At 30.5% G+C, this 18,029-nt stretch overlaps 1 protein-coding gene across 4 annotated transcripts in view; it reads right to left on the reverse strand.

The window, feature by feature from the left end:
* LOC107444683 (phosphatidylinositol 4-phosphate 5-kinase type-1 alpha) overlaps positions 1-18,029 on the reverse strand; it is a 68,293-nt gene that overhangs the window by 18,682 nt on the left and 31,582 nt on the right. For all 4 annotated transcript variants that reach the window (XM_043055235.2, XM_071183727.1, XM_043055234.2 and 1 more), the window contains 6 exons: positions 17,279-17,312; positions 16,435-16,597; positions 12,815-12,947; positions 10,360-10,447; positions 1,858-1,974; positions 1,493-1,682 (listed from right to left, as the gene is read on the reverse strand). In XM_043055235.2, the coding sequence (XP_042911169.1) occupies positions 1,493-1,682; positions 1,858-1,974; positions 10,360-10,447; positions 12,815-12,947; positions 16,435-16,597; positions 17,279-17,312 (725 nt within the window). The remainder of the gene's footprint in view (positions 1-1,492; positions 1,683-1,857; positions 1,975-10,359; positions 10,448-12,814; positions 12,948-16,434; positions 16,598-17,278; positions 17,313-18,029) is intronic.

An 18,029-nucleotide genomic window follows, 5' to 3' on the forward strand; every position in this document is an offset into this window, starting at 1 on the left:
GGGCAATGTTTTAGTATTAGAATGATATCTAATCAATCAAAAACAAAATACAATACAGAACCCGTAATCCGGAAATCAGAAAACCGGAACGAAATTCGATAAATTTGCCCGCCATTTAAAAATTTTTTTTTTTCCCTCATAAGATTTTAGGATTTTTCTTTCTTCTTTGAAAGATGTTTACCTTACCATCATTTTGGAAATAATCATTAGTGTATTACTCCATCAATTTTTCTTCTTTTTAAGATTTCCAAAAAAAAAAAATTTTTTTTAGTTGGGTTTAACAATAAAAAAAACGGTTTTTTGTAGCGATTCAGAAAACCGGAAAAATTAGTTATCCGGAATAGCGATGGTTCCAATCGTTCCAGATAATCGGTTCCCTACTGTATTAGAAAAAAATAATAATTGCTTAAAAAATAGAAAAGGAAAAAAAAATTGACAGTTATGAAAACATTAATTGCTCTCTCCCCCATTTTGAACTAGAAGGATTCAAGCAAAGGGAAATTCCAGTCATTCATTAAGGTGGGTAGGTGAAGAAAATTCATTTCCTCCTTATTTGTCATTCAAGTTGAGGGTGGGGCAGTGATAAATTCTTATTTTCTCTCCCATCATTGGCCATCAATCAAGCATAAAAGAGCTGCATGCTGATTGAGTTCTCTTTATTTTTTCTTGTGTGACTGAAAGTGATTCCCCCTCCAAGTTATGTTAACCCTTTTTAACAGTATTTTTTCTTCCCCTGACACTCTAATAAAATGGTTCCCGGAATAGCCTCCTTTACCAGCCATGGGGGGGGGGGAGGAGACTCAGCTGTGCTCTTTTGAAAACAAATCTCCCTCCTTTCCTGAGGAGGAGTATCACTTACAGTCTTGGGAGGTCTTCTCTTCCCCTTTCTGTGGATTTATGGGTTCAATGCATGAGAATCACTAGAAGCTAGAAAAGGAAAAAAACGTCTGCGCAAAGACTTTTTTTTTTAATAGAGAGGGGAAGATAGTAGATGTTTGTTTATTTTGATTGTTAAAAAGTGTCCGGGAAATTGACCCTTCCGGAAAAGGGACGTCCGGATATGGGACGGACGTTACACTGTACTGAATTTTTAAAACCAGCTATTCAGTGGAATGTAGCCATAAGCATTTTTTTTTTTTTGCTTCTACCTCAGTTTCCCATACCTAAATTTTTTGTACTTTAGACGAAGAGTCATAAAAAATAAAAGTTAACTAATTGACTTATTGCTTTTCAATAATGTTTATATATTTTTTATGGGTCATTCATTTAAATAATGTGTTATAGAAGGGAGCAGTTTGGAAAAAAAATTAGTTGCAGTACGGATATAGTGAATCAAAATTTCGGTCCCTTCAATGTTCACTATAGCAGGGTGCGACGGTACTTTTTGCTTGGTCGCAAAAAAATTTCTTAGCTGCAATTTTCATTTTTCACACCTTCAAAATGAATGCGGTTTATAGAATAGATTTTCTACGGTAATACTAAACAGCCTTACCTAATGACTTCTGTTTTCTGCTCCCAGGATACAGAAGATGATTTACTACCACTATACGATACAGAAGATGACTTTGATGCTGTTTTAGGAGGAGGAGCATTGGCACATTTTTTTGGGTTGTCAGAAGAACAATCGTTTTTCACTTCACAAGAAGAAGAGTTCTCTCCAGCCTGGGCACACATGGGACCACCTATGGAATAAATAATTTAAAACAAATAATTAAGAATTTCTTGCAATTTAAAGAGATCATCATTCTAGTTAAGTAATGTGGCAATATATGGCACGAGACAGGTGTTTCAGTTGCACAAAAAAAAAGTAGAGAGGTAGCTCTCGAGTCACAATCGATATCGATTAAAGATAGTTACCTTCCTCTTGAACACATTCAGTTTCTGATGGAATTTTGGGAAGGATGCTTTTGGAATCTCCAGCAGAAGATTTCTTGGCGCTGACCCCTTTACGCTTTGAAGGGGAATGCTTTAAAGCTGCAATTATTTACAAATAGTCATATTTCAAATAACACACATACAGCAGTTTTTTTTTTAAACACAATATTTTAATTTACAGTAGTGATGCATAAATAATCCTAGCAGCAAAGAAAGAAAAAATTAAAAAAAAAATTTTATTAAAAAAAATATTAAGACAACTTTTTCAGAGACTGCAAATCCAGTTACAGAGATGAAACAAATATGATTATTCAATTTCACGTAAGTAAATCATTTAGCTCTATACTTAGCTTATAAACTTTAAAAAAAAGTCTAATTAATATTTAGAACAATACCCAAATTCGAACAAAAATATACATAGTTTTTATTTCTTTCTGCATTTAAAAAAGCAAGCTTTTAGGGAAAAGAAGCCTTAAATTTTGATCACAAACAAAAAAAGGTTGTTGGTACAAATAAAATCAAGCTCAAAAATTTTTCTTGAGTCACACTTTTATTTATTTATATTTTATTTCGGATATTTTTTTCGTCCACTAAATGAACAGATATTAAAATATAGAACACAGTCGTATCAAAATAGGTAGCAGATAAACTCAAATATCAATAAACGCATCAGATATAAACCAGGGATGTGATTAACAAAAAAAGGAAGTTTATAACTGTAGCAGTAAACGTGCAAAAGAAAAAATGATATAAATTCAATAGCCAATCTGATACCGATTACATAATTATTGATTCAAATAAATATAAATAAATGGTACTTATGTTTTTAAATAAAATCTTGATTAGAATAATTTAGATAACTTTGAGTAATCATGCANTCTGCATTTTAAAAAAGCAAGCTTTTAGGGAAAAGAGGCCTTAAATTTTGATCACAAACAAAAAAAGGTTGTTGGTACAAATAAAATCAAGCTCAAAAATTTTTCTTGAGTCACACTTTTATTTATTTATATTTTATTTTGGATATTTTTTTCGTCCACTAAATGAACAGATATTAAAATATAGAACACAGTCGTATCAAAATAGGTAGCAGATAAACTCAGATACTAATAAATGCATCAGTTATAAACCAGGGATGTGATTGAAAAAAGGGGAAGTTTATAACTGTAGCAGTAAACATGCAAAAGAAAAAATGATATGAATTCAATAGCCAATCTGATACTGATTACATAATTATCGATTCAAATAAATATAAATAAATGGTACTCATGTTCTTAAATAAAATCTTGATTAAAATAATTTCTTTTAATAATTTAGATAACTTAGAGTAATCATGCATGAATCATAAAGGCACGATTTTATGTATCACATCATTTTAAAAAAACTTTCTTGAATGGTCAAAGGACATTTGCGGACTTTCTCATCAGTTCTTTGTTTTTTTTTTATGGTCTTTCATTAACATGACTGATCTGTAGACTGGGTTTTGCAGACTTTTGATCATCAGTGTTGGTAGGACAAGAAAATTCATTTTTCGCACAATTTTTTGAGACCTTAGATTTTAATTTTTTTAAGTGCAATTCCCTTTGAAATTTGACAGCTTTTGCTGATATTTTTTGCAGCCTCCTTCCACACCAGTTTTTTATTATTTTCCTTATTGCAACTATCAAGTTATTTACAGATGCAAAATCTTCTCTTCAAGCAGGAGAGTCTTCAAAAAACCAGTAAACAGATGCATGCTCTACTTCCGGAAAAGTAGCAGAGCAACCAAAGGCATTATGCATTGTGTGCAGTCCACATGAACCTACATTCAAGAGACTCACATTGTGTTCATTCTTCATTTTTTCCATCATTATGTCTAGCACTTTTAGGTTGACAATCGGGCCATCCATAGATAATTGCAGTAAACTTTTAGTACTGATGCACAAGCATTTCTCATTTATTTTTTCAAATAAAAGTTCAGACGTGGCATGGCCAAGAAAGTCTGAAGAATAATAGCGCATATTTACTTGGTTACCATCCCAAAATATTACATGACAATCCAGTTGTTTGAATTGATTAACATCATTTAGACTTTCATCAAAAAGCAGTACATAATTGGTTTCCTCTTTCACCCTTGACTTAAGTAGAGACGAAAAATATGGCGCTATGCCAAAACTTGAGAGGTAGGCAGTTTTTTCTCTCACCACAACTGAAATTGTTTGCTATCTCGCTATCAGAAAACATAACTTTAAAATGAAAATTTGAATTTTCACAAGATTTGTAGGAATAATGTGAGCATAAAACCTTTAAAGTCCATAAAATTTCAGCTTTCGTAGTGAGGCTATTCAAATTAATTGCTCGATTCAAATTATAAACCGGCACAGGAACATCACTTTGAACTGAATATGAAGTACTTGGTTGGTTAGGAGATTCAACACTATGATCTTGAGGTGAGCAAAAAGTTCCTAAATCCACAACTTTTTCTTTATTTTCTGCCAACTTTTTAAGATTAAGCCCTTTCATGTGGTACTTTAAGGCTGTTTCGCCCATATTCCAAACATTGATAACTTTATTGCACAGTGAGCAACATGCTTTATGTCGAGATTCGGGAACACTTAGCAGCCAATCTTTATACAGTTCATTTGCTAGCCAGTCGCTATTAAAAATGCACTTTCCACCAAGCATACTTGTTGTAGCTGTAAATACAATAAAGATGAAAAAATAATACTCGATTGCTGTTCAACGCTTAATCGACTGCATTTGGGTGCATGCGAACAGATTGTTTACATTAATTGTAATAGTAACTTCACTTCAAATTATCTTAACGCTGGCACTACTGAATGATCATTCCGCTTAGGGAGCATTCACACTGTACTGCGTCCATCAGCATGACTGGTAAGACAGGCATTTGGGGAAGATGGAAGGGATGATTAATTATTTTCTCCGTTTAAGAATAGTTTTTATCTTTGTTAAAAATTTTCAGGAGATAAAACATAATTTTCAAGAGTTAAAACGACAATTTTAAGAGTTATAAGGGCCCTTAGAAAAAAAAAAGCTAATTTCAGGAGTTTTTCAGGAGGCGTATGAACCCTGTACATAAAAAAAATTTTCGCACGGAAATTTATGAAAAAAAGAGTGGAAAATATGGAAAAAAGCGGAAGAATCACATAAACTCAGTCAGAGTACCCCTATCGAGTTATGAAGGTCAATATGCCTGAACCGATCACTGTGGTCTTTTTTCAACAATGTTAAAGTGTTGGGCCAACCAACAAAATCTTTTCATGACAACATATTTTCCAACAAAAAATAAGAAATCTTTAAACAATTTTCATGAAGTCAAAAAAATATTTTGAAACAGAAAAAATACAGAAAGTTCTTTATATAAAGTGAAACCTCGGTTAAGCAGACGCTCTAGGGACTGAAAAAATTGTCCACCTATGAGAGTTGATCGTTTACAGGAAGATACTAACATAATTTTTTTATGGAATAATTGCACTGATATAAAAATAATTGAATAATCTATAATAACTATTTACATCTGAAATGAATTTAAACATTAAAAAAAAAAAAATTTCAATACAAAAAGAAAAAGTCTGATATATATTCATATTTTTAGAAGGAGCTGCAGATAAATGAATATGTTTTTCCTATAATTACAAATATTCAAGTTAGTCATATGATACCGAATAAATGCCTTTTGTCTTCAGGGGTCTGTCTAGGTTTCTCTGAAAGGTACCTATTTTGTGAAAATTTAGACATAATTTGTGAAAAATTAAAAATTATATTACAAAATCAATACAAAAACATGGTAAAAATATAGATTTATCGTTTCTTAAAGGATACAAAAATAAAATTTTAAGAAAAAGTATTTTGTGAAACTACCGTTTTTCCTAAAGTTGAATTTGTGAAACTACCGTTTCACCTAAAATTGAATTTGTGAAGGAACCGCTAAACGGTAGTAAATTCGGCCTGGGCAGACCCCTGGTCTTACATCACTTCCTCAGTCAGTTCCAATTACAGTCAAACCCCGCTTCAGCAAAAATTTCAATGTAACGAATATTTTCCGCATCCCCATAGAAACAATGGATTAAAATACTGATACTACGAAATTGGTAATCCGATTTAACGGAGGTGAAAATAAGCAACAATTCTTATTTTCTCTCAAAACACTTTTCCATTCTTCCAAAGTACGCAATGAAAACAAAATTCAAATATTGTCAAATCTTCAAAATAAAAAGTTTCAGTCATAAAAGGGACATACCAAAAATCACTCGGAAGGGACCACTGTGTAAAGATTAAACCCCAACCCATTCACGTTTGAACACGTAAAAATACACCTGGCTCTCCGAAATAGTGTTTTCCAGTTCAGTTGTTTGAAAATGTGCATCATTTGGAGAAATTTGTAATTTGTAAATCATTTGTAGAGAAAATTTTTATATAATTTTTGATAGGTAAGAGATAATAAATCCATTGTTCCCTTTAATTTAATTGCTTTTGTCAGCTTTTAAGATATTGATTTGATATTTTCCACATGTAGTGTACAAATAGATCAAACATATATGTTACTTCTTTAAAATAATAAACGGGCTGTGTTTACTATATATATATAAATATATATATACTTTTTAAAAAAGCTACGCACCTTGAGTAAGTACAATTAGATTTCACTGTTTATACAAATTATTTCTCCCACAATTCTAACTGAGCAACATCAAAAGCATAAAGTAAACTGGCTATTTGCTATATTTAAAAAATAAAAAAAAAACAATTTGTACAGTCAGCTCTTTATAAAGGTTCCAATATTTAAAAAAGCGGGTTCTTAACGACTTCAGACTAATCTTTGATCCCCCAATTCTTTTCATTCATTGCAAAAGTATGAGACTCCACCGAATCAGCCCTTCTCAACTGAGACCTTCCCCACGTCAATATTCCTGAGGGTGTAAAAAGCAATATTTCTTTTAAAAATTTTATTGTCATCCCACATTCAAATCACGTAGGTCATCCAATTCCTTCTATTTATTTTAATGTATTTAATAATATCGGGTTGTATATAATGTGATCTTGTACAGTTCAAAGTTAAATCATCTCCAATTATAATTCTCATTTACACCATCGAGTATAATCCGCAAAATCTTTCAATATAATTTTTGGAAAGAATTAACTCATTATAATGATCCATAAATTGGAATATAAATATTATTTTAATTTATATAAAAATAAATGCAAGTGTAAAGTTTAACCCACATACTGCAATACAATTTATTTACTGCCAAAGAAATTAGTAGTTGACAGTTCTGACACACATTTCTCTATGTCTTACCTACACATATTTTATTGATTATTTACCTTCACATATTTTATGAAAGAGGATCATTTACTATACATCTGTTAAAACTTCTTCCTGACTCCATTTTGGAGCAGGACTTTTTAAAACGACCCAGAATTATAGTTTCATCTTCTTCACTGAAAATTTCATTCTAGCTGGCGATAACAATTTAAAAAAAAATAATTTGTTGATTCTTTTTTTTTTTGGCAATAAAGCAAAGAGTTGAATTGTTTAAACATGGAAAGTTCACATAGCAAATAATTTAGTCCCACTAAATTTATAAGTATAAGCAGACTATTCGATATGCAATTAAGTCGAGAAGACTGTCATTTTTCACTCAATACTTACGATCCTTTGTTTTTGAAAATGAACATCAAAACAACAGTGAGGCATGCACGCTTTAAAACCAAAATAAATACTACAAGTCTCAGGAATAAGTGATTATTTAAAACATGCAATGAATTAAGTGCCCCTATTAAAATAAAAATGTGAAAAATTTGCTCCATTTTGTGAAAGATCAAGAAACAGAGTTTAAGAAAAAGATTCATTATTCCTGAGTCATAAATTCTGAAGAGTAAAAAAAACAACAATTATTTCAGACATTTATCAAAAGTACTTTAAATTAAATTGAAGACATAATATGGTTATAATCCAAAGTATTTACAACTTGCAAGTTCCACCTACAGCATCTTCATTATCATTTTTTAATGTAATTTTCTTCTAGTAATTTTATGTTTGAATATTTTTTAGAACCACCGTAGGAAGGCTACTTCCCTCTGTCTTATAAAGGCCCAATAACGCAATTTAATATCATAGAATATTGTTCTGAAAGTTCATAGAGTATTGTTCTGTATTCTGTTTACATGAAAATGAATTTTATTCACAAAACTCACATAAAACAATTAAACTGAAGATCAACAATAAAATACAAATTACAAGTATGAATTGCAACATAAATTACAGTTATGTATGAATCACTACATCAAACATGCAGAAGGTCACAGATCCATCAAAAAAAAAAAGAGGGAGTTTTTTATCTTTGGAAGTGAATGACAAAATATAATGATTACTTCAGAATGCATTCACTAAGCAAGACACTAAACACCAATATTTTTTTTGTTTGAAATTCATACCTAGAACACTAGTGACCATGGTCTTAAATTTACGATGCTGACCAGCTGTTTTGATGTGTCACGTCCGGGGCAGCAAAAAATAAGAGGCAAAAAGACAAATACCATTAGATATAAAAGAGAAAAAGAAGAGGCCCTCCATTAATATGTTATGAACACATTTTAAATAAATAACCAAGGTAAAAAAAAAACTAGATTGGTAATATAAAGAGAAAACACAAATGTATTTAACAAAATAAAAAAGGGCTTTATATTCATATGCTATTAAAATATTTTTAACAACAAAGTTTTTCAAAAAAAAAAAAAAAAANTATATTCATATGCTATTAAAATATTTTTAACAACAAAGTTTTTAAAAAAAAAAAAAAAAAAAAATGGTTTAAAAAAAAAACTGGATGGGTAATAATGAAAAAAATAATGAACATTGCAAAATAAAAAAAAATGCTATGTTTCAGATTTGTTTTTTTGTTTTGTTTTTTTAAATTCATAATATATTTCTTAACCTATTATATTATTAAGTTATAGTTTCATTTTCTTGTCAATAGAAAATGCCTTACAAGTCAACTTATTACTGAAAAACAGTTTATTAAATATTTGCTTTACTCTTAAAACATATACATATAAAAAAAAGCAAAGCATTCCCACGACAGGCGGAGGTCGTGAAAGCTAAGACCTCACAATTTAGTGACCAATGTAGTCAGCACTGCCTTTACTTTTCTGGTTGCCTTTACTTTTCAGAGAAACTGGTGGGACCAATCAATCGGAAGCTGGGTGGGCTTCAAACCATTACCAGAAGCGCAAATGATGGCCATAACCATCCAGCAATAAATAGCAACTCATGTGCACAGAACTAATTTTTATCAGATCATTTCAGAATTAATAAATCCAAGATTAACATCAAATTTCACCTATGATTAATTTGCATTGAAAAAACATGAACTGCCTAAATAATTGTAAATAAATTAATAACCATATTCAATGATGAATAATAAAAAGGTATGAACTCACTTGAAGGCATTTTCTTAAATACAGTCTTGCTCATAAATTGTAGAAATCTCTGACTGTAAAAACTGGGCCTATGAACAGACACAGTATCCTAAATAAAGAAATTTTTGTTATTAAAATAATGAAAAAGTGAAGAAACAATTTTAGGATGTAAGGCAAAGATGGCAAACGTAAGTATGGTACATGCAGTGGCACGCAAAAAGTTCGTATTAAATCAGTTTTATTANAACCAAGAAAAAAAAAAAAAAAAATTGATTGGTAATATAAAGAGAATACACAAATGTATTTAACAAAATAAAAAAGGGCTTTTTATTCATATGCTATTAAAATATTTTAAACAACAAAGTTTTTCAAAAAANAAAAAAAAAAAAAAAAAAAAAAAAAAAAAAAAAAAAAAAATTGTTTAAAAAAAAAACTGGATGGGTAATAATAAAAAAAATAATGAACATTGCAAAATAAAAAAAAGTGCTATGTTTCAGATTTGTTTTTTTTATTTATTTATTTATTTTTTTTTAAATTCATAATATATTTTTTAACCTATTATATTATTAAGTTATAGTTTAATTTTCTTGTCAATAGAAAATGCCTTACAAGTCAACTTACTACTGAAAAACAGTTTATTAAATATTTGCTTTACTCTAAAAACATATACATATAAAAAAAGCAAAGCATTCCCACGACAGGCGGAGGTCGTGAAAGCTAAGACCTCACAATTTAGTGACCAACGGCATGATGGTGACAATGTAGTCAGCATTATGCACTGGTTGCCTTTACTTTTCAGAGAAACTGGTGGGACCAATCGATCCGAAGCTGGGTGGGCTTCAAACCATTACCAGAAGCACAAATGATGGCCATAACCATCCAGCAATAGCAGCTCATGTGCACAGAACTAATTTTTATCAGATCATTTCAGAATTAATAAATCCAAGATTAACATCAAATTTCACCTATGATTAATTTGCATTGAAAAAACATGAACTGCCTAAATAATTGTAAATAAATTAATAACCATATTTAATGATGAATAATAAAAAGGTATGAACTCACTTGAAGGCATTTTCTTAAATACAGTCTTGCTCATAAATTGTAGAAATCTCTGACTGTAAAAACTGGGCCTATGAACAGACACAGTATCCTAAATAAAGAAATTTTTGTTATTAAAATAATGAAAAAGTGAAGAAACAATTCTAGGATGTAAGGCAGAGATGGCAAATGTATGTATGGTACATGCAGTGGCACGCAAAAAGTTCGTATTAAATCAGTTTTATTAATTCGCATTGATTGAAAAGAAAATATTTAATAAAAAAATTCCAATACTAGCAGTTAACAAAGGGAATTGATGCCAAGGGGGGCTTGAACTAGAAGCACTGTGAAGAAAAAAAGAAAAGAAAATGGGCAGAAGTCATGGGAAAGTTCATCTCATCTAACTGAATTATTCCTTTTTATTTGGAAAAACTATACTACAAAATTAATGTAATACAACAAAAAATATTTTACTAAATGATAGAAAAAAAATTCAGTAGACTTTAGGAAGTAATATAAATTTCATGATAATTGTTTCATAATGTACAAAATATTTTACACATAGGGAATTTTAGGGATTTTCATGGTCATCAAAACATAAAAAATTTAATATTTTTCATTTATAATTAACACTAAATGAACATGAAATGCTTATTATGTTTACTCATAATTTTAAACAGTAATAGGCATTTAATTAATCAAAGATAGTTAGACTTTTAAATTAATTTAAAAAGGGAAATGTAAAAAAATAAAATAAAAAAACCATTTTAGAACAAAAAAAGTTTTAAACTGATTTCTATAATTGAGCCTCACTAATGTGATCAAAAATGCTATTTCAATAGGGATTTTTTAGTAAATTTTCTTAAAATGTACAAAAACCAGGAGAATTTTTAATAAACCAGTAGACCGAGAAAAACTGTCAAAATTCAGTAGTCTGCTGGAAAATCCTGTAGAGTTGGCAGCTGTGCATACTCTAAATTTGAACATGAGTGATCTCACATGATTGATTAACTTAAAAGAAAAGACCAATTGCATGTCACCATCATTTTCCTGTTAAAAAGAGTAGTTTTCTTTGCTCTCATAGAAAGATCAACATGGGAGTATTTCTGGTTCAAAGGATATTTTTTTATGGATTTTCCTAATGTAAAATATGGAGATACTCATACAGGGTATTTACTACAGTTTAGATTTTCAAATCCAAGACTTTTCATGACATTCTATGAGTAATTCCAAGAATTTTTCATGACTTAGCGTAGATACGATTTTCTCTGACGAAAACAATAAATTTAATAATTCTCCTTTATCTGCTCAAGTAAGCAGCATCAGCCCTTAACCACTGGATATCATTGCTGGAAACTCTCAAAGCCCCGTTTCAGAATCACGGGTGACATTGTTGCAGAAAGCAATTGAGTTCTTGCAGAAAGACAAGAGGGTTTTTTTTTTTTTTTTTTTTTTGGAAAATTAAAAAATCCTTTTTCTTTTTTTTTAAAGCAGAATTATACTTTAAAGATACTTTTTTTGCTGACTGGTAGAAAAAGAAATGCTCCTGATTTTTGAAAATTAAAAAAAAATTCGCAAATGAATGGCTTGATTCAGCTAGATTTCTATATTGATGAAATAAAAATAAATAAATAAAAAAAATTCAGAAATCGACGAAGTTTAAAATACGATTCGAGCTAGAAATTATGTTCTTTCATTCATTTTTTGAAGGAACACCATCATTTTTAAAGAGCATCATAAGAAAATTTAATACTTTAATAAAATGTGACATTGAGTGGCGATTTTGTTACAAATTCTGATAATCGGTACACCGTGAAATTAGGGAGGTAAATTCAATTTCAAAAATTAGATTTTTCGGCAACCTATATCCATGACTTTCCATGATTTTTTTTAAAAAAAAAAATTAGTTAAAATCATGACAAATTTTCTTCAATAGCAAAATCCGTGACTTTCCCAGTACGTGGATACCCTGTTCATACAACTAACAAACAAAATTTGGCTGCAGAGAGAATCGCTGGGACTTAGTACTGGTCAGAGATCTCTTTTTATAAAACTGTAAGGTTAAAAAAAATATATTGTTTTAAATTAGAAGATGGGTTATTTGCGTTGGATTTTTCTTTTGGAACTTTAATATTTTCTTTAAAAATAAATTTAAAAGAAGTTTTTGGGAAGTGATATAAACTACGTGAAATATGCTTCTAAACATTTTCTTATTGTTTTAGTAAATTTAATTTGAATTTAAGTGGAATATTTAAAAATTATCAAGAAAATAATGTATATTATTTGATTAAAAAAATCATTGAAGGTTTTAATTTTAAGACATTGAAAATTAGAGGGGGGAAAAATCAAGAGCTTTTAAAGGTATCTGTTTGAACCTTGCTCAAAGTCTTTAGTCTCAACCTGTAAAGGTTTATTTTTAAATGAATGTTTTCAAGTCGCTGTTCTAAGTTTATGTAAATGAATGGAAAGAACAACTTACACCATCATGTAGTACAGATTTTAAGGTGTGTTCAAGCTTCTTTGCTAATCTAAAGCTTTGGAGGATGTCAATGACTCCCAGAAAGAGTAATAAGCTTTCTCCTTTACAATTTTTTGCAGGTATACCACCAGGTCTGAAAGAAGGTTAAAAAAAAATCTTTAGTTTGCTTTTAATATATCATTCTCAAAAAGAGGAATAAGCTTTCTCCTTTATAATTTTTTTTTGCAGGTACACTATCAGGTATGAAAGAAGGTAAGAAACACTTTATTCCGTTTTTAATATGCAGGGTAATTCAAGAGGACAAAGGTGATTACAAATAGATATAACTATTGAACGAAAAAGAATTTATGGATAAAATTTACACAGAATGTTGAGGGAACTTGCATACATGCGTCACAGATTTTTTACGTGATTTGGTTACACAGACAACATCTTGGAGTGCCATGCCTCCATGTTCTGATGGAGCGGTGAACAAGTGTAGAAGTAGTGAATAAAGATATGTAAGAGTTCTGGCTGTGAAGTTAAGATGTTCTTTTTGTAGGAGTCTAGGACTCTGAGAAATTATTATTTGGACAGTGCAATAATACAGCACCCTCTCTTTCGAGAGTTACATACAGGCATTTCTCCGTATGGCGATTCATCTTCTGGATTGTGATTTCGAATAAGCTCGCCAAGGTTGAGATTACCAGCTATTACACCAACCTGATAAGGATTTTGATTTGCGTAGTTAAGAGCATTTTTATCAGCACCTCTAAAAAGAAGTACCCTTGCACAACTTTATTGATTGTTAACAGCACATACATGTCAAGGTGTATTTAAACTCTCATTATGTGCATTCATATCAGCTCACAAAAAAAAGTAAATGCTCCAAATGCTGAACCAATCCATGCTTGCTGTGATATCGCACTGTTCCAAGCAATTATTTCTCAGACTCCTACAAAAAGAACGTCTTTACTTCACAGCCAGAACTCTTACATATCTTATACACTTAATCACAGAGCCATCACAACATGGAGGCATGAGAAGGAGGTAGTCCATTTCACGCCATACATTCTGAAGCATTTTGCGCAGTAATATTAGTATTACAAACAAATTCTTCAATTATTTTGGGAAACACACACACGGGCTCACCATGTTTACTAATAAACTCGCTCTACTTCCCTGCGCCAAATGTAAAGAAACTTCAAACACATTCTTTGTAAATTTTAGCAATAAATTATTTTTCATTAAATAGTTATATTCATTTTGAATTACTAGTGTATTATTCCCAGATTTCCTTATAATCAGGGGTCTGTTTAGAAGAAATTTGGAATTTAGAAGAAATTATTTCCATAAAAACAGACACTTCACAAAATGATTTTTCTTTTAACCGGACCCTTCACAAATTTGATCTTCATTATTATTTTGTTAATCGAATAAACCCTTCCCAGGGCAAAAAACAAGAAAGATGGATGTAAACGAATTAAGTTTTGTCTTCGGCAGACGATTCTTCAATTATTCGCCCGAAATTAATATTCTGCGTTCAGCGGTATGGGCTAAATACCCAATATTTGTATGTTGCATCTCTAATTTAGAAGCAGCAATTGCTGTTTATTTTTTAAAATTTTATTTTTTTTAATTATAATTTCACAGTGCCGAGCATAATCTTGGCATCTGTTTACAATTTAAAAACTCCTTGAAAAAGTTTTTTGCAATAACCGGACCCTATTTGCACAAACTAATTCATATTCATAAAAGCGAACCCTGGTAGAAAGAATGCGAGTAATTTTTTCACAATTTCACGAAAAACGGACCTTTCACAAAATGTCTGGACAGACCCCTGATAATCCACTTATCTGTTTTGGGTGAGGGTGTTAAAACTTATTGTCACAATATATTAGTTATTCATAACCATAATACAGTCAAATCCCGCTATAGTGAACATGGTTTATAGTAAACTCCCGAATATAGTGAACGAAATGCTCGGTCCCGTGCCTTGCTATACACGTATAATGTTATTTTTAGTGGATATAGTGAACCAAAAAAGTGAGGAAGTTGGATATAACGAACTTTTTTCTGTCTTCGANTGAATAAAACGGAGATAGAAAGTTTGAGGTTATGAAGCTTTGTGATTCTTGACTGTTCTGAGGATCAACATGAAATTATGTACTTAGTGGATGGTCCCCTAGTTAATTCAAGGATCATGGTACTAATCTATAAATAGAATAGCGCAAGAAGGCCATTAGCTTTCCATTGACGAAGACGATGGTACATCAATAACGATGAAATCAACAAGAGAAAAATTTTTCTTTTGCTATTAAAATTTGGCAATGTTTAGTTGGTCCCCAAAACATTTTTGGCGCAGATTCGGCGCAAATTTAACATAAAATGTCGTTTCTGCGCAGTAATGCGCAAATATACCGATTTGGAGCAAAATGCGCAGCACTTGAAGCCCTGAACTTTTACCATAAGTAAGCATCAATAAGAAGTTTTGTGACAGAAAATATATGTTAATATATTATGAAATATATTAAAATGGTAAATTGAGTTACTGTTTATGCAATCATTAATTGTGAAAAAATATTAACAAAAACTTAAGTTTAAAAGAAATTTATAACATAAGCATTCTGTAGATTCTCCAAGCAACCTCAAAAAATTTACTCTAGAGCTAGTTATGGTTGAACAGAGGTAGCTGGGGAATATAGAGGGCTTGCCTCCCAGTGATGGATGATCAAAAAAATTTTTTTTATTCCTGACTGGCACTGACCACAGCTCTGAGGTAAAATATCCTCAGTGGCAGACAGATAAAGGTTTAAAATCCTCTAGCTGTTGGAAGTAACCATGGGAGAATTTTGCAGTTTCCTTCAACGCGTGGCAATTTCACCAAAGACTAGTTGCCCCAAATGCGTGATCCAACAGTTTCCTTACATATTGAGTTGGGTTCAAAATTACAAGGAACAGACTTTAACATTTACAATGGTAAACTGAAAAATTGTTTCAACTGTTCAACGGCTGGTTATTAAAAAAAAAAGGTCAAGCATTAATATTTCATTTTTTTATGAAACCATCAAGGTTGCCACTCAAATCTGGAAAAAAAAATTTATGTTTTTTCCCTGTACACATTATACACACTATATTAAGAGGAAACAACAATTACTGTGCTCTTGTGTGAGCTATATTGGGCTAACTATATTTATTAGTTTTAATTGCTAGGAAAACAGCTGAACATACTTAAATAAAGTTTAGGATAGCTGAAATATCATGGTTAAATATCCCATAGATTAAGCTTTGACCACCATTTTTTAAAAGACAAAAATAAGAAACAAAATTCTCTGTATCTTACCAGTTTGTAAAGTAAAAACCAAATTTCCATGTATTTTCCTAAATTGTAAAGAAAAATCTAAGTTCTCTGCATTTCCCCCGTTATTTTAGGCAATTTTTAAATTTCCTGTATTTTCTAAGTTTTTCTTGTGAAGTGGCAACCCTGAGCATTTGGTTGAAAGGAATTTTATGTATGAAAAATTTATTCAAAAGGCCAGATATTAAATCGATATTGTTCTTAGGTTTACACAAAACATGTTTAAATAAAATCATCTTTTTTAAAAATTGCTTTAGTCCAATATTGTTGGAAGAAAACTTACGGGACATCATCTCTTTCATCTGCTGTTTCTGTTTCGGCTTGGATGGATTCCATTGCTGTTGAAAATGCAGCAAGCCTCTGCTTGTTTATGGACTTGCTTCGAACTAAACTTGTACCCACACCACCACCTCCTTTATCCGACTGAACCGGCTGGACGGGGGAAGCTAAAAAAAAACATGCATAATTATTTTACACACATCCCTGTGGCAGAATATTTTTGAGCTATCTGCAAAAGAATTAATAGCGTTACTGAGTTTACCGAGTGTTACTGTAGTGCTTATTAATAAAGTCTTCGCATATCTTACAAGTGATTCAGATCAAATTCAGTTTAAAAGAAAGCTTATATGTTATTGATAGTTTTTGAAACAGGGAATTGTAAACAGAGTATTTTTTCTTATTTTTAATAAGTTAAAGAAAATTATCCATCTGGCTGTAGAATTATTAAAAGAATTCATAAAAAAGGATTTAAAACTTGTTTACTTTTGGGTCAATCAAAATTATGCCTCATTAGCAACTTATTGTTGCTTGGTTAGTTGCAAAATCTTTCAATGTTCTGGACAAAAATTGCATTGTTTTCTGTTGCAAAAATTAAACTGCTCAAACTGAGTTACCGCACAAAAGACAAGTCATTTTTTGACACTTTATATTTAATAGTTTAGAGTTTGCAATCAAAACAAAATTAAAGAATAAAAAAGGATTCTCATTCAATGCTATGAATATGTATAATACAAGCATTTTAAGCACAACAATCCACATTGGTCATTAATTCTAAAAAGAACACAAATTTAGACTAAATCTACATTAAACTTTATCATACGTATCATGTTAAAAAGGAGGGGAATTACCATTATCTTCCTCCTGATCTTTTCTGTATTGTTCCTATAAAAAAAATAATAAATAAATAAATAAAAAATTTAAGAAGATACAAATAAACAGAAATTTCTAAAGATTATGAAAAGAAAAAAAAATGCAGGACTGGCAAAAATTATAATTTAAAAAATAAATAAATAACTTGGATTTAAATCAGATTTTTTTTACATTTACCAAACCAAACTCAGGTAAAATGAATTAATAATACATAATATTAATTTAAACTTTTTATTAAATGATAACTTAGATAACTTATTCTATAACTAAATTTTATAACTATTACAAATTACTTACTAAATAAGTAACTTTTTTTTTTCAAGCTTAAAACTTTTATAAATTTTTAAAGACAAAAATCCACTCTGTTGTTATCATAAGTTACATCAAATAAAGAATAAATTTGAACCTGGAAACATAAAACAATTATTCTAAATAACAACACAAACAAGATCACTGCACTGTAAACATAGTTGCTAACATACACAGGAAAAAATCCAGTAGATTTCACAAAATATAAATTTCATGCTAATTGTTGCCTAATATACTAAATTGCACACTTTCCACAAGCTTTTGATTCAAATAGTTTTCCATCACTGAATGCTTGTAGTGAGGACGACTATGTAATATGCCACCCGCCCAAGAGATGTTCTATGGGATTTAGAACGAGGCTCTGCGAAGGCCAGCCCAGTTTTCAAACATCCATTTCCTCAAACCACGTCTGTGTGAAGC

Source organism: Parasteatoda tepidariorum, chromosome 7, assembly GCF_043381705.1.
Source record: "Parasteatoda tepidariorum isolate YZ-2023 chromosome 7, CAS_Ptep_4.0, whole genome shotgun sequence".
NCBI classification, from domain to species: domain Eukaryota; kingdom Metazoa; phylum Arthropoda; class Arachnida; order Araneae; family Theridiidae; genus Parasteatoda; species Parasteatoda tepidariorum.